General features: G+C 40.9%; 1 protein-coding gene across 2 annotated transcripts in view; it reads left to right on the forward strand.

The window, feature by feature from the left end:
- Nucleotides 1-26140, forward strand: part of CAPSL (calcyphosine like) — a 45049-nt gene that overhangs the window by 8585 nt on the left and 10324 nt on the right. For both annotated transcript variants that reach the window (XM_072605821.1, XM_072605820.1), the window contains exons 2-4: nt 19792-20017; nt 25316-25493; nt 25899-26108. In XM_072605821.1, coding sequence (XP_072461922.1) covers nt 19881-20017; nt 25316-25493; nt 25899-26108 — 525 coding nt within the window. In that variant the 5' untranslated portion in view covers nt 19792-19880. The remainder of the gene's footprint in view (nt 1-19791; nt 20018-25315; nt 25494-25898; nt 26109-26140) is intronic.

The following is a 26140-nucleotide window of genomic DNA, read 5'->3' on the forward strand; positions in this document are numbered from 1 at the left end:
ATAGTTTGATGATTCTTAAATTTTTCTTTTGACACATTTTCCAGATTAGCAGTTTTTGCTGTGATATACCTTATATTTTCTTCTGTGTTTTGACTTTTGCTTTTGTTTTGATATTGCTGTTTGATGGAGAAATTGGCTCCATTTGGTTCATTCTGATTTTCAGAGGAGTGTGTTGATTGGATAATGTTTTATACTTCTTGTTCCAAACTGTTGATTCACTTTCCAATTCTTTCTTCTGTAGTTCTCATTTCTTTTCCAACTTTTTCTCCAATAATTTCATTTCATTTATAAAATTTTAAAGCTTTTTTGAAACTCTTGCTTTATATTTTCCAGGAATTCTAGTTGAGTTTGTTCCTAAGCTGTGTTTCTCCCTGAGGCATTGTTTGTAAATGTTTTGGAATGATCATCTTCTTCTGGGTTTGTGTTTTGAGTATTGCTGTCACAGTAATAGCTCATTATGATGGTGTTCTTTTGTTTTTTTTTTCTTCCAGCTACTTTCTGACTTCAGTCTTGATATTAGGACTGGGCTCTGTAGCACTTGTAGAGGGAAGTTCTGGGCTGATCCTCTGGCTGCTTTCTTGGGTTATTTAGCATTATGCTATTCTAGGATCTCAGGGATAAGCTGAGGACCAGTAAACTTTCAATGCTTCCTAAGTGGTTTGATTCAGGGCAACAAGTGATCGCTGCCCCCCTGGTCTGAGCTCTGCCAGTTCTTGACTTGAGTTTTAATCAGAGCAATAATAGAATACCGTTGGACTCAGCCCTTATCAAGTTGATCTAGTTCCACAGAAAGAGAACTATAAGCTCCCCTTTGGCCTGGGATTTCTGTTCTCGGTATTGCTCTACTGGTTAGATGCTAAAACTGCTCTGTTCCTGGGATCCGAGCCAAACTATTTCTTCTTAACTTCCTCCTTTCTAGTTATACTACCTTGGGCCTCTCAACTTCAGAATGCCACCTTCCTGGGTAGACCCCCTTTATAGTCCACCAAAACTGAGTAGTGGGCAACAAAACTTCCAGTTGGCACTTGTCCCCATCACAGAACCCTGATACAGGTCTGGGGGTAGCTTGGTCTGGGTCTGAGATCTCCTCTTGTCCTGGTGTACAGTCTTTCCCTGGGTACTAGAGTGCTCTGAGCTCAGCATGCTCCTGCTCCAACCCTGTGTCTAAAAATATCTGTTTCTCCCTATGCTGATATAGGCTGAACAAATGACTCACTGGGACTTTTTCTGAATTTCCCCATCAGAATTAAGTCTGGTGCACTTCCTAGATCTATTTGGAGGAGTTATGGGTGGGAGCTCAGCTTCGTTGTTTCCTACAACTTTGCCATCTTCCAGTCAGTAACTGATCAAACTTACCATCTGGGGGTGGGAGGAGGGTGGGTAACTGAGCTGTCAAATGATATGCCCAAAGTCACACTGGTAATAGGTGTCTAGGGCAGGATTTTTTGACTCTGACTGGTTCTCTGACTGATGTCCCTTGCTGCCTTTCTTGAGAATAAATGTTAATCAAATTGTAAAAAGAAGAGAAGTTGGAAGGGATTTAAAAAAAAGATTCCCTTCCTAATTCTCAGAGAGCTGAGTCACTCCTCCTGAAATGTTTCAATTCCCTTTTTTCTCCCCTCCCCCAGGTCTGATATTCAACAGGAAAATTCAAAGAATATTTAATAAGCATTGCTCACATGCCATCCAGGGTAGCTAGATGGTGCAGTGGATAGAGCACCAGATCTGGAGTTAGGAAGACTCATCTCTCTGAGTTAAAATCTAGCCTCATACTAGTTGTATGAACATGGGCAAGTCACTTAACCCTGTTTGCCTCAGTTTCCAAGTCTATAAAAATGAGCTGAAGAATGAAATGGCAAACCATTCTAGTATTTTTGCCAATAAAACCCCAGATGTGGTCATGAAATGCTGGGCATGACTGAAAATGACTAAACTTATATACATATATACAATGCATTGTGCTGGGCACTGTGTATGCATATGTGTTTGTGAAGACTTGAAATAATATGATAAGTAAGGAAGCAGTTTAAGGTGGAATTGTGGAGGTTTAGGGCTGCTGGGACTCTGAAACAGTGACATGGAAGTCCTGACTGAATGAATTCTACCCAAACCTTCTTTCAGCCAAAGAAAAACAAGGTTTATTAAAGATCGGCCATACTGACCAGACTCTTAAGGAATCTGAACATTGGCTAGACTTAAGGAATCTGAGATTTGTACTGCTAATGCAAGCAGGCCAGATTGAATCTCAGCACTTTCATCAAAAAAAGATGGATCTTGTATAGAGAAAGACTTGGGGGGGGATCTAGGGTTGGCCAAGTATTCAAGGGTGACTGGAGGAAGGGTTTAGGGAGGATCTTGATGGGAGTGGCCAATAGTCTGGGGTGACTGGAGGTCAGAGGCCAGGAACCAAGAGAATGGGATTTAGATAGGATCAAGGATGGGAAGTAGCTTCTGGAGGCAATATGGAGGTAACAGGCAATGAAGGCCTGGTCTAGGTTAAGGGCAACAGAGAGCTGGGTGTAGAGATAATGAAAAACCAGTTGAGGGGATTATAGACTCAGGCAAATGCCAGATCAAGTAGGAAGATTCAGGGAGAGTTCAAGGGGGTTTCTAGACTCCATTCCTCATCATTATGGCCTGCGTTAGGAGGTGATGTGTTCCTCCTCACTAGCTATTTTCAAGCATAGCCAAGATGATTGCTTGTTAGGGATATGATAGAAGGGACCCTTGTTCAGGGGTAGGTTGGACTAGATTTCCTGGAGAATTCTTCCAACTCTGGGTTTCTATAATTGTGTGACTTTGAAAGATGTGATTCTTGTCTTCAAGGAACTACAATCTAGTAAGAGTGATGAGACGTTTGCAAAAGAATAAATACAATACATCCTTGTGATTTTCTCCCTCTAGAGGGCTCCCCAAGGAAGGATATTTTCTCTACCAAAGTAGATGAGCAACTATTCTGCAATTCATACTCTTGGAATCGGTGATAAATTAAGTATCTTGCCCATGGTCAAACAGCCAGTATGTAAGAGACAAGACTTCAATTCAGATCTTCTTGACCCTAAAGCTGGTTCTCTGTCCATTACACCATGTTGCCCATATTAATACAAATTAGAATGTAGTAAGTGAAGAATATATAATATTGTGAGATTAAATGGAAAACTGTATGGCTGTGAGATTAGGGAAAGTTTCATGGAGGAGGAAACATTTCAATTGGGACTTGAAGGATGCTTAGGATGTCAACAGAGAGAGATGAGGGAAAAGGTATTTCAGGTTCACAATGGAAGAGGTGAAAGATAGAGGATGAAATAGACTCTATCCCTTGGCAAGTCATAAGCTGTGTGGGACAAGAGAAAGAGAAGGATTAAAGTGACTCCAAAGTTATGACCATGGGTTAGCTGGGAGAATCATAGAACCTCAGAGTTGGATGGGACTCCTCAGGCAATCGAACCTATCTGTACCTCTGTAGAGATTCCCTCTAGAACATTCCTGGCTGGTGATCATCAGGCTAGTAAGAATGCACCCATGATTTTCTGAATCACTAAAAAGGAGTAAAAACATGAGAGTCAAATGGAAGATTTAATGATAGCGAGCACTTATATGATGCTTTAAGGTTTGCAAATCACCTTCCAAATATCTTATTTGTTCCTCACAATAACCCTGGGGTTATTAACTCGGCTATTATTATCCTCATCTTACAGATGAAGAAACTGAAGTAGATAGAGGTTAACTGAATTGCCCAGGGTCACATCTCTAAGAGTCTGAGGCTGGATTTGAACTCAGATCTTCCCGAGTCTAGGTCCCACTCTTTATCCACAGTACCATCTAGCCAAACTGACCTACCTGCTGTTCCTTACTCACAACACTCCATCTTCCACCAGCTCGCCTTTGTATACATTACCTCCCATGCCTAGAATGTACTCTTTCTCTGTTACTTAGAGTCCATAGTTTGCTTCAATACTGAACTCAGGGGCCACCTCTTACAGGAAGCCTTTCCTGGAATCTCGCCCCCAGCATCCCAGCCTCAACCACTCAACCTCTTCCACACCCACACCAAAAATTATTTTGTATGTATTTACTTGGCTTAAATATTCTGTCTACAATGCTTAGTGCCTGGTCCATAGTAGGGACTTAGTAAGTGCTAATTGATTGACTGACTATATGTGTACATATTTTTTCTTGCATAAATTCCTTTAGAGGAAGCATTATTTCATTTTTGTCTTTATCGCATGAAACAAAGTAGAGGCTTAATGTATGCTTACTGATTATTTGAAAAGAAAGTTTCTTGGGGGAAATGGTGAGTTCAGATTTAGACACATTAAGTTTGAGATGATAGTTGACTATCTAGCTGGAGCAATATGTACATAATAGTTCATGTGAACTCCGAGTTTTGGGGACAGATCAGAGAGGGCTAGGGATATAGATTTGGGGGGAGTCATCTACAGGGAGGTGATAGTTAAAGTGGTGGGAGTAGATGAATTCACTGACACGGTATGGATAAAGAAGAGAGGGCTGAGGACCTAGCTTTGGATAACAATCTGTACTAAGGTGATAGGAGGATAAAACTAGCAAAGGAGATAGAATAAAAGAAGTCAGAGAGGTAGGAGGAGAACCAGGGAAATGTAGTGTCTATGAAACCAATGGAGGAGAAGGATCTAGAAAGAAGGGGTGGTATACAGACTCAAATGTGGCAAAGAGGTCCAAGATGAAGACTGAGAAAACACTGCATTTTTTAAAATAATTATTTTATTTGTTTTCAGTGTGCTATAATCACTTCCATATATCTTAGATTTTTTTTTCCTTCCTCCCCCTCTTTCCCCCTTCCCTCCCCACTCCCTCCCCAAGACGGTTTGCAGTCTTATATAGGTTCTACACATACATTCCTATTAAATACAATTTCATCATAGTCAAAACATTACATTTTTTTGATTAGAAGGGTTGTTGATCTCCTTGAAGAGAGGAGTTTCAGGAGAGTGGTGGGTACAGAAACTGGATTGCCAGGAGTTGAAGAGTGAGTTACAAAAAATGATGGGTGATACCTGAGGTTCACTTCAAATATCACAGGTAGAGTCATAGAAGTGTCCAGTCCTTTGAGGGATCCTTGAATAATTCCATGTAATTTAACTCAGAAAATATTTATTAAAGGCCTGCTATGCAGGGAGCATATATGAGAGGCAACGGTTCAGCAGATAAAGCCGGCTCTGGAGACAGAAAGATCTGGGTTGAAGCCTCATTTCTGACACTGTTTGTGTGATTCTGGGAAAAAAAAAAATCCCTTAATCTTTCAGTGCCCCAGGCACTCTTAAGTTGTAGAATAGTTGCTCATCTGATTTAATGTTTCCTTCCTGAGAAATTGCCTCTACCAACGAAATCACAGTTCTGAACTCAAAGAAAACAGTGTTTGGAGTACTACGCTAAGTGCTTGGGGAGAGAAAACTTTAGATAACACACAGTCTTTTTACATTGTGGAATATAAAGTCAAGTGAGGGACTACTACAGAGCACAAATAGCCACAGGACTGGATGATAAGAATGATTGACAATGATATTACGCTTTAAGCTTTGCAAAGTACATTAATTTCATTTGATTCTTGCAGCAATTTTATGAGATAACTTTCTGCTAGAGGTACTATCATCTCCATTTTATAGGTGAGGAAACAGGGTTAGAAGGGATAATGACTTGCCCAATGTGGCATTTCAAGTAGTGATTGATAGGAAAACTAGTTATTATCGTGATTGCAGTGGTCCAGTCAAGAGTAAAAAAAATGCCATAGCTAGGATAGTTGTAAGGGGATGATAAGGAGATGATAGATACAAGAGATATTATGGAAATTGCTATTTCTGGAAGCATTCATAATAGAAAAAAAATGGAAAGCAACTGATGTACCCAGAGATTGAGGAGTGACAGAACAACTTGTGGAGCTGTATCATGGGAAATGAAAAAGCAGGAGAGTGTTGGAGCCAGCTCCTAAAAGAGAGAGACTGAGAAAAACAGAGACAAGAAAGAGAGAAAGAAGAGAGGGGGAGAAAAAGAAGGAATGAAAAAGAAAAGGAGAAAAGAGAAATGAAGAGAAAGGAGGAGGGAGGAGAAGAGAAGAAAAGAGAGGAGAAAGAAGAGAGAAGAGAGAGAGAGAAGGCAAATAGAGAAGGAGAAGGAGGAGGAGGGAGAGGGAGGGAAAAGGAGGAGAGGAGAAATGCTTCTGTGGAATCTCCAAGTCTTTGGACTCTCTCATTCCTTTTCCCTGCCTTCTCACTGTCCTTTCTTATTCCCAATATCCCTTGTATCATGGTTTTAACACATGTATGTTCCTCCCACCATTAGTTCCCAAACTCCTTGAGAGTGAGGTCTTTGCTACATATTTGTGTATCCTCAGTGCCTGGCACAGTATCATAAAAACACTCCAAAATCACATTGATACTTTCTGTTTTTATATCACAGTGATTGTTGAATATATTCTTCTCTCCTCCCCTATCCAGTGAGTTTGTAATAAAGATTAAAAAAGAAAAAAAAATCAAATTAACAAAACCGACCAACACATCGCCTGAACCCACCAGCCTATCCAAAATTCCATACCTACAGAACTCCATCCTCCTCTCTGAAAATGTGCAGCTACATTTTCTTATTGCTTCTGTGGGTTCGACACTGGTCATTTTAAGCATACATCATTCAGTCTTTAAATAAATAATTCTTTTAGTTTACATTACTGTTATGTATATTGTTTATGCAGATTTATATACACCATCTCTATGGATAGAGCACTGAACCTGGAGTCAGGAAGATCTGAATTTTAAATACTGCCTCAGGCACTTAGTAGGTGTGTGACCTTGGGCAAGTTATTTAACCTCAGTCTACCTCAGTTTCCTCATTTGTAAAATGAGAATAATAATAGAGCCTGCTTCACAATGCAGTTATCAGGATAAAATGAGATAATGCTTGTAAAGCACTTTGCAAATCTTAGATCACTATACAAATCCTAGTTATTATTTTTTTCCTGATTCTGTTCTCTTTGGCTATATCATTTTGCGTATCTTTTCATCTTTCTCTGAATTCTTCATCCTTATCATTTCTTACGGTGCAATAATATTTCTTTACATTCATATGCTATACTCTCCAAATGCTAGACACTTATTTTACTTCTAATTTTTTCAGCCCACAGTAGGTGCTAACATTTATTGAATAACTGTTAAATGAAAGCTGTTAGGGAGCTTTGGTTTTTGGTCTGAGGGTTTGTCTCTTTAGGATTTCCTGGAGTTTGGAGTTTTGGAGCAGTTTTGGAGATTGCTGTTAAACTTGGGCCCCGTCAGTGAGTTGAAAATTTTTCCTAGTTCCTTGACAGAACTGTAGGCTTCTCTTTGGTGTTGGGATTCTTGCCCTAACTATTTCTTTGCAGGCTTCAGACTGAGTTGGTAGTTGGAACTGAGATCCTGATCTGCCCCTCAGGTTAGGGCAGTATAGCTCTTTGCTTCTAAGTGTGTTCCTTGCTCAGCATGCAGTCTAGCAGGGGTGGGGAACCTGTGGCCTTGAGGCCTCTCATCTCTCTCTGTTGACATCCTAAGCATCTTTCAAGTCCCAGTTCAAATGTTGCATCCTCCATCAAATTTCCCCTAATCCCACAACCATATAGTAGATTCTGAATGGATTCGATCAAAGGGTTTCAGTTGAGGACCTAGAGGCCACATGTGGCCCCAAGACTATGGGTTCTCCAACCCTGGCCTAGGGTCTGTGACCACTCTTTATCCTGGAATACCACCACTGGCATTCTGGGATGCAATCCTCTCCTCAGTCAGCTGTGTGTTGAGTGCTCCAGTGTCTCATTGTTTGGTAGTGAGCAACAGATCTCATCTGCTCCTGTACCTGCATGGGGCTGGTGCCCTGGTATGGCTCTGGATCCTCATCTTCTCCTTGGCACAATCTTGATCTTCTTTTAGTTCCTGGGTGCTAGGATACTTGTGTACCCCTGCATTTCTGGCTACAGACCTCTCTCTGTGTCTCCCTATGGTGAACTTGACTGGAAAAACCACTCACTGTGTTTTATATTTTTTGTATTTCCCCAACAGAATTCTGTGTGGTGTAGAGGAGTTTGGGGGGATGGGTGGAAGTGGAGTTTGAAATTTCCCCTCAAGGGAGAGATAGGGGTATATTGTCTACCTGGGAGGGAAGTGGGAGAGCTCTCTTTGTCACTCATCCCATTAGTACCGTCTTCCCTCAGCCATCACAGCCTCAGATGCCACCATGACACTCTACTGGAAGCTCTTATGTTATTCAGTACCACTCACACTTTTGGTAGACTCTTAAAAGGTTAAAAGGATTTTCTCTCAAGATTTACTCAAATTTTGTTTAAAGAAAAGTCTCTTCTTCTCTTGTAGGATGTTTGAGAACCTCTGCCTGACATTCTCCAGTCTTTCTCAGCTGTGGGTACTTCAGAGTATCCCAGTCATCATCATAGATTTAGCGCTGGAAATTAGGTATAATCCAGTCCAATCCTCTCAACTTACACATGAGAAAACCGAGACCCAAAAATACGAAAGACCTTGTGTACATGTTGTAAGTGCTAGAGCTGGGATTTGAACCCAAAGCCATTATCCCTGGATTCCCGTATTTCTGCAGATTTTCCTTATTGTCTTCTCATAAGGCATATCACAAAAAAGCTTAGTAAAAACCAATGTGCAAGAAATAAAAAGATGTGAATGCCCAGGAAACAATGAATAAGGTAAAACATTGCATTGTGAATTTAAAAGAAGCATTAGCTGATACCTGCTTAGCAGTAATATGTTACAACGTTATGCTGGTGAGCAGGGTGGTCAGTCACTAATATTTGCTCCCCCTATCCCTTTTCTGGAGGCTAGACTACTCTTTCCCTTGGTTGCAACTGTTTCTTCAGTCACTCCCTGGCTGCTTTTCTGGGAATGCCTTTCCTTCCAAACTAAGCCCAGTAAAGAAAAACAAAACATGGTATAGGCTGTATCTCATTACTACTGTGAGGGAGTTTAGTGGAATACCCTAGTCCCCCATCTTCCTTTGGGTACCACCAGTTAAGCCACAGGGCTTTTTCTTTGAGGTCTTCCACCTAATGTGCCAAGTAAAATGACCCATTGCTTTCACTATTAACTGGCTCATAGAACTTTTTTGCCAAGTTCCAAAGAAGTAGACGAGTCCCTGGCAGGAGGCATGAACGAGTTGTGATCCATGTTGTTGGAAGGCATTCCCACAATGACTGAGACCATAGTTCTAGTGGAATCATTCCTAAATTGGTACAAGTCGTCCTTAAAGCTTTTCCCACCCCAGAAATGCAACTTCATCTTGGTTTAAATAATATTTGGGTAGTAGACAGAAGGGCTATAGGGACAAGAAAATGAAGTAATGAGAAGCATGTCACCTCTAGACAGGACACTGAGACGCAGTGGCCAAGATGCCACGGGGAGGAGGAGCTAAGGAGGGGAGGGGCTTCCACATAGCCAGACAATATGGAACAGTGGAGAAAAACATCGTCATAACATCCTGCCTTTGTTTAGCGCTTGACGATAGCTTTCCGCTAGTTCTCTCTGCCCTAGCTCTCTCCTCTCCAGCTTCTCCACCCACAGCTGCCAAACTGATATGCCCAAAGTATACATCTGATCATGTCACTCCCCTACTCAATAAATGCCAGGAAGTCCCTATTGCCTTGAAGACCAAATATAAACCTCCTGTTTGGCATTTAAGGCCTGTTATGATCTGACCCCAACCTACTTTTCCAGCTTCAATAGCAAGTAAAGTAAGATCTTTTGCTGTTTTTGTTTGAGTATAATCAAGAAGTATAATGTTTCAGAATCCATGGCCATTTAGATTGTAAGGCCAAGGATCCTGGAAGGGTGGATTGTAATGGCAAGCAAAGTAGGATCTTTTGTTGTTTTTGTTTTACCAAAAATGACTCTGATTGAATAATGTGATTAAGAAGGATCTTCCCTACCCGTTAATGGCCTGGGGAAGATTTGTAGGAAGGCCCACACTTTTTGTTAATAAGGCACTTGTTCTCAAGGGATGTGATGCCCTTTGGCTCTAAAAAGTGTATAAAGACTCTGAGGTACCGTTTTACTTTGGGGCTCAGTTTTTGGAAGAAGGTTTGTATGTCAGCTGAGACTCTGGGAAGCCTTAAGTAGTCCCCCAGCTTTGAAAACCCAGATGTTGGTGCTTACCTCTTGGGTAACTATGGTCAGACAGTTGGACTTGTCTATTGATTTATGATATATATATATATATATATATCATAACTTTATCATATATAACTTATGTCAGACAGTTTGGAAGCTCTGTTTGTTGACTTTTGATGTCTTTGTATTTTCTCTGCAGTTCAGGGTGCTGACTTTTTCCCCTGAATTAAGTGAATGTGCTTGATTAAAATGATTGTTAACCTCTCCAAAGTTGCCTTTCCTTTTATGAATGCAGATCTAAGAACCTGTGATAGCAGGCCCCCCTGTGTTTGTGTGCTGTACTGTCCAAACAAAGAGGTCTTCTTGTTTCTCACATCTGACATTTTACCACTGTGCCTAGAATATACTGTCTCCTCTTCTTCATCAGTTAGGATTCTAACTAATTTCTTTTTAATCAATCAGTCAATCCTAATTTCCTTTCAAGTTCAGCTCAAGTGAAGCTACCTTCATCATTTATCTCTTTGAGAAGGGGAGGAGTCTGAAGGGTTGGGTGAGTTGGTCCCCTAGTGTGACACATTCTAGCCACTGCTGGTGACATCCCCCCTCTTTCCTAACATGACATTTGGGATACCTCTCACTGCGACATTGAAGTTAGATAAATCATACACTAAATACAGCAGGAATAGGGGCAAAGAGTTCTGCCAAGTGGAGCAGATCCATCAATTATAATTCACATTTCTTTTTAAACTTTTCTCGTCAGATTAGTCTATTTGTTCTTGCCCATGTTTAACTCATCCCTTCTGTTTCTGTACCGGTAAACAGGTTTTTGGTCCTGGTTGAAATATCTTTCCTAATTCTCTCTGTTGAGCTATGGCCTGCCCTTCCCTTCTCACCCTACTTGAGACTCTCTCTCTCTGTCTTTCTCTATGTTTCTCTCTGTCTCTTTCTCTCTTCTTCCCCTCTCCCCTTCATTCTCTTTTTCTTTCTCTCCCTCTGTTTCTGTCTCTCTATGTCTCTATCTTTGTCTGTCTGTCTTGTTGGAAGAGACCTCATAGGTCATTTAGTCTAAAGCCCTCATTTTGCGGATGAAGAAATTGGCCAAGGGAGGTTATGTGATTTGCTTGGAGTCACACAGGTAATAAGCCTAATAAGAACTGAACCCAGATCCATTGACTCCAGAGCTAATGATTTACTCCTGTTCTATTTAGTCACTGTAGCAGTATCTCACACTTTCTTCCTTTCCTCCTTTCCCTTCCCCTTTACATCACTGTGTAACCCAAGTTAGTTGTGCATATATGTACAGAAGCACTTGCGTTTATATCAAATTTGTTTGTCTTGCTCCAGCACTAGAATGTACAGCAGGGCAGGTGTTGTGGCTTGAAAGCAGGAACTAAATCTTAAACTTAAGTCTATGGTCTGAGTTAGTGTCAAGACCTGACTGAACAGTGGCCCGAGGGGACCCTGGGAGGCAAGGTCCTTTAATGGTAACAGTGGAATGGCTTGGTGATGGATGTACTTTCCAGTACAAAGCCATGTTCTCCCATGTTTTTCCATTTCTATTTCTTCTCAATTCCCAGGGACATTGATTCAGCTTTTGTTTCCCTGTTGCCTAGTAAACATGTTTCCTTCTACTCTACTTTGAGAAGAGTCTTAGGCACTGCTTCTGACAAAGAATGCAACACCGTTAATAGTCTTGGAACGTGGATAGGGACTGTTTGCCTCTGCATGCTCAGGACTTAGCACAGTGACTGGCCCATGATATGTGTTTAATTGTTGACTAAACATGATGAAAGTGAAAGACCCCCATGCAGAGTGCGAGTGACCCCTTATCCTTCTGGACCTAGCAGTTAAGTAGCAGAAGTCTTACCAGAAACTTGAAGGTGGTCATTGGGCCCAACTGTTCGAAGGGCATCCATGTAGTTTACCTGAGTGTCACCAGGGGGCGCTCAAAGACAGCTTAATCTGGAATAGGTGTAGATTTTCCAGAATTCTTGTTGAGTTTCTTTCTTTAAGGTCAACTTAATTTTTTCTTTTGGACATTGATGGACACTGCTCTGACCATCCATTTCTAAGCACGAAGAGGAGATTCTTCAACTCCTCACTCTTGATTAGATTAGATTAGATTAGACCCTATTGTCAGGTCCATCCAGAAACAGCAGAGAATAATTGAACAGGTGCAGGCAGCTGGGTTCCAGCAATCAATCAACATGCATTTATTGAGCACTTACCGTATGCCAGATACTGTGCTAGGTGTTAAGGACACACATATAATGATTTAATCTCTCCTGGCAAGGAGACCACATTTAAATGGCTAAAATAGCATGTCCACTTATAAGTACATACAGACCAAATAAAAAAACTGAGCAACTCTCCAGGAGAAGTAGATGGCAGCATCTAAGTTGACTGGCCCCTAGTGACCAGCACAGCAGAGTCTCCTGGCTTCAGTGCTGCAGCTCAGCCTTGTCTGCCTTTGCCCACCACCTCAGTGCCATGCAGGCCATGACCACTTCTATTCTGCCTGGCCTGGAAAGTTTACAGACATCATCCCAACACACAGTGGCACTGTAGGAATAGAAAAAGGGCCAATTATATTTCATTCTTTGCCTAAGGATACTGGCTCACAGCTGCTGCACCTGTAAGAAGGCTATTTGTCCTGCTTGGAATATCTTTGGTGTAGGCTTCTACAGCCAAGGGTATTCATTGTAAGAGGGGCAGAATTGCTGTAGGTGACACCTTGAGGTCCCTGGAGCTTGTTTGGTGAGTTTATGAGTGTGCGCATGTATGTGTGAGGGATGCATCTCCTTGTGTGGCGTCTTCCTCCCTTTTTGGTCTTTATAGCCATCGTGGAGGCAGAATGGTAGAGTGACTTAGGTGCTGTACTTAGAGTCGAGACAACTTCGGTTCAGATCCCCCTTTGTCTACTTAGGAGCTGTTTGGTTTTGAGCAAGTTAGTCTCTTTATATTTTAATTTTCTTATCTGTAAAATAAGGGTATTTATCTCAGAAACCTCTAAGGTTCCTTCTAGTTTTATATCTATATCTGTGATCTTGTGGTTCCCCCTGTTTTGGGAAAGGGAGATTTGAGGTCAAGGGAAAGAAGAGGCTTTACACTTTCATACGCAGTCTACAATGAGCTGCCTACTTTATATAAATCCTATCACGTGGAATGTGAGAGTACTTCGCACCCAGGCCCATATACTAATCACTGAATTTTAGCTGAGAGTTTTGTTTATTCGTAAGTTGTATTTTACTGCTATTACAGTCAATTATGTTGACAGCTGCTTTCTAACGGAGTTGGCCATGGTGTTACCACAGAAAGAGTCCTGGACTAAACACTAGGAAACTTGTATTCTGGCCCTGCCTGGTCATCTTAATAAGAATAGCTAACATTTATAGAACGCCTACTATGTGCCTGACACTGTGCTAATCACTTCACAATTTTGATCTCATTTCATCCTTACAACAACCCTGAGAGGTAAGTGCTATTATTAACATCCCTTTTTTTACAGTTGAGGATATTGAAGCAAACAGAGAATAAATGACTTACCCAGGGTCACACAGCTTGTAAATGTCTGAGGTCAGATTTGAACTCAGGTCTTCCTGATTCTAGGACTACAGCAGAACTTCTTAAATTTTTTCTGCTAGCAACTCAATTCTTTTTTGGCATTCAGCAGCATCATTAGCCTTGTGTGGCCTGAGAGCATGCTCAATGCAAAGTGTGCCTGCTTTGTGTTCTGAACCAAGGTTGCAGTGAAGTTGCTCAATGTAACATAGGCAACTGCTACCAGAAACATCTCAAATTCATTATGCGTTTGATTTTTGAATTAATTTTTGCTCTTTGTGTGTTCAGAAATATTTTTACTGTTGCCAAATTTTTTGAGACCTCATATGGACCCTCAATCCACAGTTTAAGAAGCACTGTCCTTCAGAATTGGCTGCATTTCATAAGTAAGAACTCATGTGTTTATAACTACTTACGGTTTGCAAAGTGCTTTCCCCAACAATCCTGTGAGGTCTTGAACTGAAGTTTTATTTCTCCCATTTTTACAAATGGAGGAACTGAGGTAGAAAGATTGCAGAGGAAGGAGCTCAGGTTTTTGAGTTAGAACTCAAATGATGATTCTGTTACAAGATCATAGATGGAGAACTGAAAGGTGACTTCGAGGGAGCTGAAGAAACTGTGGCCCACATTGGTAAAGTAATTTGCTTAAGGTCTTACAGACAGTAAATAGAAGGATTCAAACCCTGGTCCTTTGACTCCAAATCCAGTGCTCTTTCCACTCTACCATGAGATCTAGGTGACTGGTGCTGTCTCTTAGTCTAAAGGTGCAAACATGAGGCCCCATGTAGCCCACAGCACTCCTGAGAGTAGCCTGAACCAGATTAAAATGTAATTGGGAAATATTTAGCAAAATCAAAGATCTTTATTCTGAATGTAGGTACATATAAATATATAATAGATATAAGTAATAAAAATATAATAGTAAAACTATGCATAATAAATATAGGCATATGCATACACGTGCATGCATTTTATAGCAAGCAGGGGATACAGTGAACAGAGCGCTGGATCTAGAGTTCAGGAAGACCTGAGTTCAAATGTGACTTTGGACACCCTAATCCTGGACAAGTCCCTTAACTCCAGCCTGCCTCAGTTTCCTCATCTGTAAAATGGGTTAATAATGGCACCCACCTCCCAGGTGTGTTGTGAGGATCAAATGAGATAATGTTTGCAAAATGTTTTGCGAACCTTAAAGTGCAATATCAATGGTAGTTAATCTATTTATTTCCACTCTCCAGAGGGAAGAAGGCCCTTGAAGTTAACACCATTCTAAGAAGTAAACCTATCCTCACACATACTGTAATGAAAAGGAGTCAGAGAAACCATAAGTCAGACACTATTGAATAATTCATGATAGGCACAGTTTAAGAGGCCTTACAACAGAACGGAAGATGACTGAGGCTAGAAACCTGCTGTGAAACCTGGGCAACCAGAAGGATGCCATCAACAGAAACAGGGAAAATAGGAGGAGGAGAAGGTTCGAAAAAGAGGGATGATAATTAGTGATGGTTTGGACATCCTGAGTTTGGGATATCTATGGGATATTCAGTTGGATGGGTCCAAAAGCCACTTGGTGATACAGAACTGACCCCTAACTGGGTATATGGATTTAGGAATCATCTATATAGAGATAATGATGGATCTGATGGGAAGTGATAAGATCTCTGAGAGAATATATGGAGAGAGAAAGGGGGTTTTGGACAAAGCTGTGGGGCTAGCTTCTTCCTAGTTAGGAGGCAAGACTGTAATGATATTCTGTTAAAGGGACCTGAGGAATCATCAAGCAGGTAAGAGGAGAAGCAGGAGGGAGGAAGAGAGAGGATAGAGTAGAAAGGGAAGGTGGTCCTTCATGGCAAAACTCAAGAAGGAAGGGGGCTGAGAATGGGCCATTGGTGAGGGCCATCAAGACCTCCTGGGTAACCTCAGAGACAGCGGCTTCAGTAGAATGGAGGTTAGAAGCCAGACTGCAAGAGTTGAGAAATCAGTGGGAGGAGAGGAAGCGAAGGTAATGAGGGCAAATAGCTTCTTCAGGATACCACCCTGTGCCCCCTTTCCTCTCCCCCAGTTCCTTCAAGTGGTCTTTTTTTTTTTTGGCATGATCTTCTACCCCCTCCTGTTGCAGCTGCCTTCTGTGGACACACTCTTTCCCCAATATCCTTCCTAAAAGGTGGTGTCTACAAGGAAACACAGCACTCTGAGTGAGGTCATAGCATGCACTAGTAAAATAACATTATCACCTCCCTTGTTCTGCTTAAGATTGAATTAGTTTTTGCAGCTGCTCCATCACATTGTGAATCCATAGCAAACCTGCAGTCCACTAATATTCCCAGATCTTTTTTTGATGAATTGTCATCCAACTACCTTTCCCCCAACTTGTGTTCACAAAGTTGGCTTTTTTTTTTTAAACTGAAGTCCAAAAAAGCAAAATGTGTGGCTAGGGAAGGCTAAGCATGCAGATCTGGCAGCAGTATACTATATTATCATAACAGTACTGTCTATGTTATCTTGTTACCTTTGAGTCTTTTCAAAGTGCATTTGATATACTAGGTACCATGCAGGGCTGACACAGATAATGAAGAGAAAAAAAATCTAATCTTTATCCTCAAAGAGCTTAGTGGGGGAAACAATTTGTGCACATAGATGTATATACAAGATAGATACAAGAGACATATAAGGTAATTTTATGTGAGAGACATGAGGTGAAGGGCAAGATCAGGAACAGCCTCATGTCTGAGCTATGGCTGGAGCTGAGCTTTGAAGGAAGCTAGAGACTCTAGAAGGTGAGAGTGAAGGGGGAGGGCATTGTTGGCATGGGGAATAACCTGTGCAAAGGAATAGGAGATGGAATTTGAAGTCTTTGGACAGATAGGTGACAGCTACTGTTATTATTTCATTTTAAAGTTGTGAACACTGAAGCAACAGATGTATTTGAATGACTTGGAATTCCTGGCTCCAACCACTGCTTTAAAGGAAAAGAAAAGAAAGTAAATTATTGATCAAAGAAAGAGAATAGAGCTAAATAAGGAAATAGAAAGGAAAATTTTAAATGGAGGCTGTACCAGTTAAGCAAATTATTTCCATAAGTAAATCAGTGATTCTGTAGAGACAAAGTTCAGACTGGAGATGTTGACCAAATGAGTATAGGAATAGATGGGTATGAGGCCAGGCAGAGAGACCGGAGCCCATCTAGAAGGGAAATTGGGAAGCCTGTTTAGAGTCCTATAAGAAGCAAAAGAAGGAGGAACTTGTTGAGGTTTTGATTGTAGGGAGGGTTTTCAATAGATTCAATAGTTTATGACATTTCAATAGTTCTAGTTTCAGAAAGCAATGAAATGGAGCCTTCAGTATATATATTTTTTTGTCAAAATCACTCTTTCCTTCAGAATGGTGGTATCAAACTCATATAGAAATAAGACTATTAAACCAAGACTCCCAGCATTTCATTTTGACTTAGAAAACCACAAACTGACATTACCTATACTCTATTGTATTTTAATTCATTTTGTAAAATATTTCCCAATTACATTTTAATCTTGTGTTTAACACCTCTGTTTTAGACTTTTAAGACCATTTCACATTAGCCAAGAAAGCCTGGGCACATTCTTCCCATCTCACACCTGTATTTCCATCTCTGTTCAGAAAAAACAGTTTTCCAAATTGTAACCCTAGTCCCCAAACCTCTTGGTATGGGACTCTCTCCTCACTGGTAAAGCTGAAGGCTGGGATGGGAGAGAGGAGAGCTCTTCTGTCTTCTTCAAGTCTTCTTCGAGTCTTGGAGTTTTCTTCAAGGAGTCAAGTCTCTTCAGGCTCTCTGGTCACTTAGGTTTCAGGGCTGGGGTTATACCAAAGGACAGGCCTTTTCTTGAAGACCTTCAGTGAAGGAGAATCTGTCCACTACCCTTCTACGCAGCCCATTGTACTTCTGGATACTTCTCATTGCTTGGATGTAAGACTATAGTAAGCTTAAATTTGCTTCTGCAATGTCTATTCACAATTGCTAGACTGGCCTGGTCCTCAGGGACCAAGATGGACTAGTCTATCACCTCTTCTACCCAACAGAATTGAGGACAACAATCCATTAAATATTCTCTTCATAAGGCTAAACATCCCCATTTCCTTTATCTGATTATTACATGGCATGAACTTGCCACCCTTCACCATCCTGGTGATTGTTCTTGGGACACTTTCCAGCTCATGACTGCCCTTCCTTAAATGAGAAGCCTGAGCTGAACACCATACTCTAGATATCTGACTGGAGCACAGTATGGCAGCGTCACCACCTTGTGACATTTAAAAAGTCTAAGAGATATCGTTTTTGGGCAATTTAACCATTTTATCAATAAGCCTAGCATATTTATTAATAAAATAGCTCAATGGTTCTCCTGAATGCTGAGGACTCCTCATGGTGTAGGCTCACAATTTATACAAGCTTGGAAGAGTAGGTGTTTCTGAGGGTGGCAATGAACTCGGACTGGTTAACAATTAATGAGAGAATGAATATTACAATAAGAGGTGGGTTATATTCCAATAAGTGTCTTGTACAGTGACGTGGATCACCTAAGTCTTCATCCAAGAGACATCAATTTCCATATCACCTGTCTAACAAAAGGGAGAATCCACATTTTCCCAGACCTGTCTTAGTAAGTGTAATGAGCAGGAATCCTCCTTTTAGCCTAAACTTAGAATTTCTTTTACTGTCTTTGATTTAATCTTTAATCTGGGTAAGTCTTTGAGAAAGATTTTCCACACTGGGTGATTTCTGGATGAGGAAATATAAAAGGGGAAAAAACCTTGGTCCTAAATCAATAATTAGTTACGAATACAAGAGAGAAATAATAATTTCTCTCAATCTGCCTAGTCCTGGACATTTTGTTTCTCTTTTAAAAAATAATAGGTTCTATTGATTAGATTTCCCCTTGTATCATCCTTCCCCTACTGAAGAGCCATGCCTTTTAATAAAGAATTTTTTTATGGGTAAGGGAACTCTGATCAACATATTGAAAAAAATCAGGCATTTTATGTGATATTCAAAATCTGTAGTCCTTCACCTCTGCTAAGTAGTAAAGGGAGATGTCCTCTCACATCCCTTCCTACGGACCAAGTTCTTTACTTTTCTGAAATATTTAATTTTGATTATTTTGCACTTGTGGTCTTTCCATTTCCATAATAACAGTGTCTACTGTTTTCTTGACTCAGTGACTTCATTTTGCATCTGTTCATCTAAGTCTTCACATGTTTTTTCATGCAGTCTGGTTGTCTCATTCTAAGTTTTCTAGTTGTTACTTTGCTTTTGCCTGACTTGTGATTTAATGAGTAGGGGGAGGTCCTTGTAAGGAAACTTTCTCTACCAGTGAAGGTCAGCAACTGATTTGCAGTTTATAGGCTGAGAGAGTTGCCTCGGGGCACTGAGAAGTTAAGTGACATGCCAGTTCACACAGCCAATTTGTGTCATTGATGGAACTCAAACCCACTCTTTCTGTCTCAGAGCAAGTAGGCTCTCTATCTTCTACCTAATCTGCCTCTCTGGTTTTCATTAGGACTTGATAAATACAAACCAATCAATAAAGGAAAACCTATAGGCTCCGGGTTCAGTTAAGAGCAAATTGCTAATTTAAGCAAAGATAAAATCCACAGAGAGCTAGTGTCTATGAGTCCTGTTTATCAGCCGGCCTGCAGAAGAGTGCAAAAGTAAAGGCTCAGGTCTCTGAAGAGCAAGAATAAGGCCATTCAGGGAGGCAAGTGGTAGGTACAGAAGCATCATAGAGAGTTTTTTTCCTAGAATAAGAAAATTACAGTTTTTGAGATATATGACCCAATAAAACCTAGGGGAAATTGGCTGAATATTTTAGAACTACTGAGTTTGTTCATCTCTGAAACATGAGAATGGATAAATAAATGATACGTATTCCAGACATATTGTCTATACTCCATAAATATTAATTGAACTGGATGAAATTGAATGTGGGAAATTCTGGAAACTAAGTCAATTCTTGTGAAGGTATGACAAAGCTATCAATGAATAAGAGTTACTCTTCGGGTTAGCCTGATGCAAATTCTGTGCAGATAGAGGACAAACTGCATAACTGATTTCTTCTAATGTGTACAGTGCTGTGACCAAGGTTCTAGTCTCAGCCTGGTCCCTCAAGGCAGAACTCCTCAGGAAAGATTCAGTGACTTGTGAAAATCCTCCTTCTGATGGCTGGGACTGCACGGCATGATCGGGAGATGGCAATCCAGGCCAATAGAAGACTTGCTACAGCCACAGACCCCATTGAAAGACTTCGGCTCCAGTGCTTAGCCAGGGGGTCGGCGGGCATCAAAGGCCTTGGCAGGTAAGAAGGAAAGATCCAATGACATCGCAGCGTGTTGGCCAGAGCACTAGACTAGTGTTGGGGGCCAATCCTGGCTTTGCCAATAGTTCAACGACATGATGTTGCATCAGTCATTTTGATTTCTACAGTAAGAAGCAGTATGACCTTGGGAAAATCACTTCATCTCTTCCAGTCTTAGTTTTTTCACCTGCAAAATGGGAGTAATTACACTTTTGCTACCCAGTCTCAATCCAACACACCTCAACTCGAGCACTATGAAAGTGCTTGCTGTGTGCAGGGCATCATTCTAGGTGCTGGAGATACAAGGAAAGCTGATCCAGATCCTATTCTTGAAGGATATAACAATGTCATAAGGACATGAATAGCTAGGATACAAGTATGATACTTATGGCAATATTCTGATGTTGTATTAGATGCTGGAAAGGAGAAGGGAAAGCCTAGAAAATCCTTGCCCTCAAGGGCCTTGTTTTCTACCTCAGACAGCTGGGAAAAAAGTACTTACTGATTGTAGTCAGTGTAGAGTAATGGCAAGAGGACTGGCTTTAGAGCCAGAAGACTTGAATTAAAAAAACCTAGCTCTGCTGCTTCCTACGTGTGTGTGTGACCTTGGGTAAGTCGCTGACTCGCACTGGATCTTGGTTTCCTCAGCTGTAAAATGAGGTGATTTGACTGGATGACCTCTAAATCTATGATTTTATGAAACCTTAAAAACTAATTAAATCTGAGTTGTTACTCGTAATTTTTGCCTTTTATTATCAATAAAATAAGAGTGTTGGACTGGACTATTTCAGAAGACATTTCCAGTTTTTTGATTCTTAGTGGCCATGTCCGAAGGAGACTCTTTGCCGTACATGAAAAGGACTGCATGAATATCCCAGCCTCCCTGAGACAGTTTTATTCTTTCCATCTCTCCCTTTCCTCTACTCTCTTAAATCAAGCAATAAGAACAAACAAAAAACCTCCCAAACACAAAAACTCTAAGTTCTACCTATGCTCTGAGTTTATCTTTCTTTGATTCCTCTCTGACTCTGAAATATAGTGGATTTTTGAAGGGACAATGGTCGCTTTCCCCCTCCATTTGTGCATAATTCAATCATCTTGTAGCCCCTTCAAATTGCTCAGATATTTTTGATTCAACCTTGGATTCAATTAATCAACAGGAAGCATGAATTTATTAAGCATCTATCTATTGCATGCCTAGTCTTATGCCAGATGCTGAGAAAACAAATGACAAAGACAAAGAAAAAACAAACTGCAGGCAATCCTTTCTCTAAAGCAGCTTATGTTCTATCAACACATAGGGCGAGAGGAGATGTTTTTTGTTCCCTTGGCAACTACATGACTCTGACACCAAGAAAAGGCACTCTCAGGAACCTGAGAAACTTCTCAGAACACTGAGGCATTACCTGCTGGGCCTGGCAGCTGCTATGCTTTGGAGAGACCTGTGCTTGCTTTAGAAGGATTTGGTGCCTTGGCCATACATTGGTCAGTCTGCTGTGTCTGCGGAGCGTCCCTGAGTTCAGAGCACAGCAGAAACCAAGAGAAAGATTTGAATGTGAATATGAGGAGGCACAAGGGACCAGGGAGAATAACCAATAGGTTTTTGCAGAAAGATGTTTGTTCTCCAGTTTTTACGTAGGGTTGGGGACCTGGGGTTCAAGGCTCACGTAGTAAATTGGCAGCGACAACAGTTCCTTGTGGATCTGCAGATAATACGGGGGCACCACAATCACTGTCATTATTTTGTCTGGCCGCATCCATCATCCCTGGTAGAAATCTAGCTCATTCTTGCTCACTATTCACTCTAGTCAATTGTTTCTTAGAACTGGGCAAGGATCCCTCTCCCCAGGTTGTCTGTCCTGTGGTGGTGGTATCTCTGATAGAGAGGCAGAATGAAGCTTGTTTGCACCACGAGTACAGGAACTATACCTTTCATCTCCTTTTCTTGCCCACTTCAGTGACAAATAACCTCACTTTTATAAGGTGTTTTGTGGTTTGTAAAGCATTTTACAAGCTATCTCATGTGAGCCTTCCCCACATGCTGTGAAATAGGTGCTGTTTTATAGATGAAGAAATGAAAGCCCAAAGACATTAAGACTTGCCCAGGGTCACACAGCTAATAAATTCCAGAGGGAGGATTTGAACCCTCCTTCCTGACCACATGTATGACATCTTATACATAAGTTCCTTTTCTTACTTCTTTTTTTTTGGAGGCAATTGAAGTTTAGTGACTTGCCTAGGATCACACAGCTCTTAAGTGTCAAGTGTCAAGGATTTGAACTCAGGTCCTCCTGATTCCAGAGCCAGTGCTTTATCTGCTGTGCCACTTAGCTTCCCCCACAGTACTTTCTTAATAAATACTTACTAATTTGACCCGGTCTACCTTAATTCTCTGTTTTTGAAGGAATCTGGTAGATTCATTCTCTGTTGGTTGCTCTATCTAAATCCTTTTACATTTTCTATGAAGGTGGCCTTTTAGGGGCCTTTACAGCTATACATCCTATAATTTTATGAAATGCAAAAGATGCAAAGACCTGGCATTGTTACTTGTAGCAACAGAGAAAAAAACTGGCATCTCTCAGGAACCTTTACCTGAGGGGTCACATGGCAGAGTGCCTTGAGGACCAGCCTTGGAATTGGGAAGACCTGTCTTCAAGTCCTGCTTCTGAGGCACAACTGCTTTGAGGTCCTCCATAAATCTCTTGATTTTCAGTACCCCAAGCAGCTCTCTAAGGTTAGTTTGCCCAAGGAGTTGCAGATCTTACTTGGGGAATGGATTTTCACACTGGGGGCATCTCTGCATTATAGGAAGGAAGAATGAACATTCTTTTGGGGACAGAAAATTGTGAATTTGCCATTTCCTCTTCTTCAAACCTGATTGATATAGGTAGGTAAGAGTCAGCCACAGACAGGATTTATCAAGAAGTAATGAATTCCCCTTAATTCAGCAAGCACTTATTAATCTTTAGTAACACTTTCAACCTAAGATTGAGCAAGAATAAAACTTAGCTCTTCCCAATGCAGATTGTGAATGTGGTATTAGTCAGAAGTTTTTTGTGGTTGTTGAGTTGTATCTGACTCTTCATGACCTTATTTGGGTTGGTTTTTTTTTTTTTGGCAAAGATACTGTAGAGGTTTGCCATTTCCTTCTCCAGCTCATTTTACAGATGAAGAAACTGAGACAAAGGGTCTGTAAAAGCAAAGACCCTGACGCATCCAGGAGGGTCTGTGGTACAGGTTCTTTAATCTGCTTTACTAGAAGGCAAGACAACTTTTGGGGGGGTCATCAGTCACTTTAATCAAGTACATGTATCATTCACTTAGTTCAGGGGAAAAAGTCAGCACCTTGTCTGATGTAAGCAATGCATTCCTCACAGATCAACAGACAGATCTAATTGTTTGACTATACATACATAGTTACCAGAGAGAAAAGCACGAGTATTTGGTTTTTCAAAGCCAGAGGACTTCTTAGTGGCAGATCTATTAATGGGTGGGGAAGATCTCCCCATTAAGAAGCAAAATTACATTAACAATAAGCAAAAAGGGTCACATAGCTAATAAGTGTCTTTAGTTGGATATGAACTCAGGCTTTCCTGAGTCCAGGTCGGGTGCTCAATTCACTGCACTATCAGCTGACCCTACCTAGGACAAGGCTTCTCTCAACACTCTCTGCATTGTAAAGGAGTCACAGTATCACAGAACTGGAAAGGATGCAGGAGAAGTTCTTGCTGACCTTGTTCCAGAATAGAAGTCTAAAAATCAATGATAAGTGGTCAGTCAGGCTTCATTTGAAGGCCTTAAGTAAAAGTGGGATGAGGAACCCATCACTACATCCTGGGGCAAACTCATTCCACTTTTTGACATATTTAATTATTTGGCAAAATGTTCATGCATCGAGTTTAAATCAGACTCACTGAAGTTCCTACTCATTGTTTCTACAGCTGTGCTTTGAGGATAAGTAGGACAAATTCAACCAAGCTGGTCAACAGTACCTCACACATGGCATCTCCCATCTCCATGCCTTTGCACAGGCTGTTCTCCATACACACATGGAATGTACTCCCTCTCTCCTTAACCCTGTCTCTTAGAATCTTTGGCTTCTTCCAAAGTTCAACTAATTTTCCACTTCCTACTGTCATGAATCCTGCCCCTCTGTCAGATACAAGCACCTTTCTCCTGAAATTAATTTGTATTTACTTCTTATATTTCTGTATCTGTGTATATGTTCTTTGCTCTACATAATATAAGCTCCCGGAGGGAAGAGAGGTAGTTTAGCCTTTTTGTCTCCAGTACCTGACACAACTCTAGAGACATACTAGGAATTTAATAAATGCACTCCTTGATTGATTGACTACTAAAAGTCACCTCTTATTTTGTATAACAGCTCTTTAAATACTTGAAGACAGTTACCACATCCTCTTAAGTTTTCTCATTCCTCAGTTTTCCTGGACAGGATAGTTTGGTCACAATAACTCAGAAGGCTGCCAAACTCTTTCAGGCTTATACTAACAGTCAGGACTTGATTCTGTGGCCCATTTTGGTGGTTTGGTCTTCATTTCAAACTAGTTGATGGGACTCGTCACCTGGGAATGGACTTGCCCTCTCTAAATGGGAAAATTTCCTCATGTTGCTTCTCTGTGTTCTGATAAGAAAAAAATGAACATTAGCAGGGGAGGCATTGTGGGGAGTTGGAGAGCTTGCTGGGGGTCAGAAGATGGGGATTTGTCTCCTGGCTCTCCCTCTTATCAGCTCTTGTAACCTTAGGTAAATTCCTTAACGTCTCTTCACTTTAGTTCCCTCCTTTGTAAGTGAGAGGGCTGGGTTAGGTAACCTCTAATGTCCCTTCCAGCTCTAAACCTGAGACTCCACAATCCTCAAGGACCTAATTTCTGCATGGTTTGGTTTCCTGCCTGTGAATGGTAGGTATCATTGCATTCTCCCAAATGGCATATAATCACAATGTCTTTTAGCTTCTGGCTCATCCCGGGGAGAGAACTTGTAGCATGTCCTATTCATGTTTTATTTTAAGTTCCATTTCCCTGTTTGAAAAAGTTTAGAACAGATTGTCTCAGTTCAGTCAGAGAGGACAGCAAAGAGGAATGATACTAGTGGGCCACAGTTATATAGTACTTGGCGTTTTGCAAAGCACTTTACATGCATACCTTATCTCCTTTCTGAAGTGTCTATGTTTTTATGATGAAAAACCTTGATATTGGTTCACCTTTTTTTTTGTACTCCCACACCTATTTTGCTCTTAGTGGCAATGTGTATGCATTCATATGTGTGTGTTTTCTTCAGAGTATTTCGGATTATGGATGATGATAACAGTAGAACCATCGACTTCAAAGAGTTCGTGAAAGGGTTAAATGATTATGCTGTGGTGATGGAAAAAGAGGAAGCACAAGAACTCTTCAGTCAATTTGATAAAGATGGAAATGGGAAAATAGATTTTAATGAATTTCTTCTTACATTAAGGGTAAGTTTTGGGACACTACGTCTGTGCTTGGTTTTCCAATTGTTTGCTCTATAGTTTGGTTTTTGTCTTTGGTACCTGTTGGTGCACAATGAAGGTGACTGGACTAGGTGACCTATAATGTCCCTTCCAACTCTAAGCCTGGGATTCTAGGGTCATCAAGGACCTAATTTCTACATGGTTTGGTTTCCTCTTGGGGATGGTAGGTATTGCTACATTCTCCCAAATGGGAGACAGATAACCACAATGTGGTTCAGGGGAGAAGAAAGGAGAATTCCCTGCCTGAAAATTTCTAAAACCATTTGGACCATTTATAGATATGCAGCAAATGACAGTTAAAGAAGCTCATCACACTAAGTAGAGCAGTGCTTTCCTATTAGGTTTGCCTTTTTTTTTCTCTTTCTCTAGCCCCCAATGTCCAGAGCCAGGAAGGAGGTCATCATGCAGGCCTTCCGGAAGTTAGACAAGACAGGTGATGGTGTGATAACTATTGAGGATTTACGTGGGGTGTACAATGTAAAACACCATCCAAAGTACCAGAATGGAGAATGGACGGAAGAGCAGGTTTTCAGAAAGTTTCTGGATAACTTTGATTCACCCTATGACAAGGATGGATTGGTAAGTGAAGGGATGTAAAGTAAATGGAGCTT

This window comes from Notamacropus eugenii, chromosome 4 (assembly GCF_028372415.1).
Source record: "Notamacropus eugenii isolate mMacEug1 chromosome 4, mMacEug1.pri_v2, whole genome shotgun sequence".
Taxonomy (NCBI): domain Eukaryota; kingdom Metazoa; phylum Chordata; class Mammalia; order Diprotodontia; family Macropodidae; genus Notamacropus; species Notamacropus eugenii.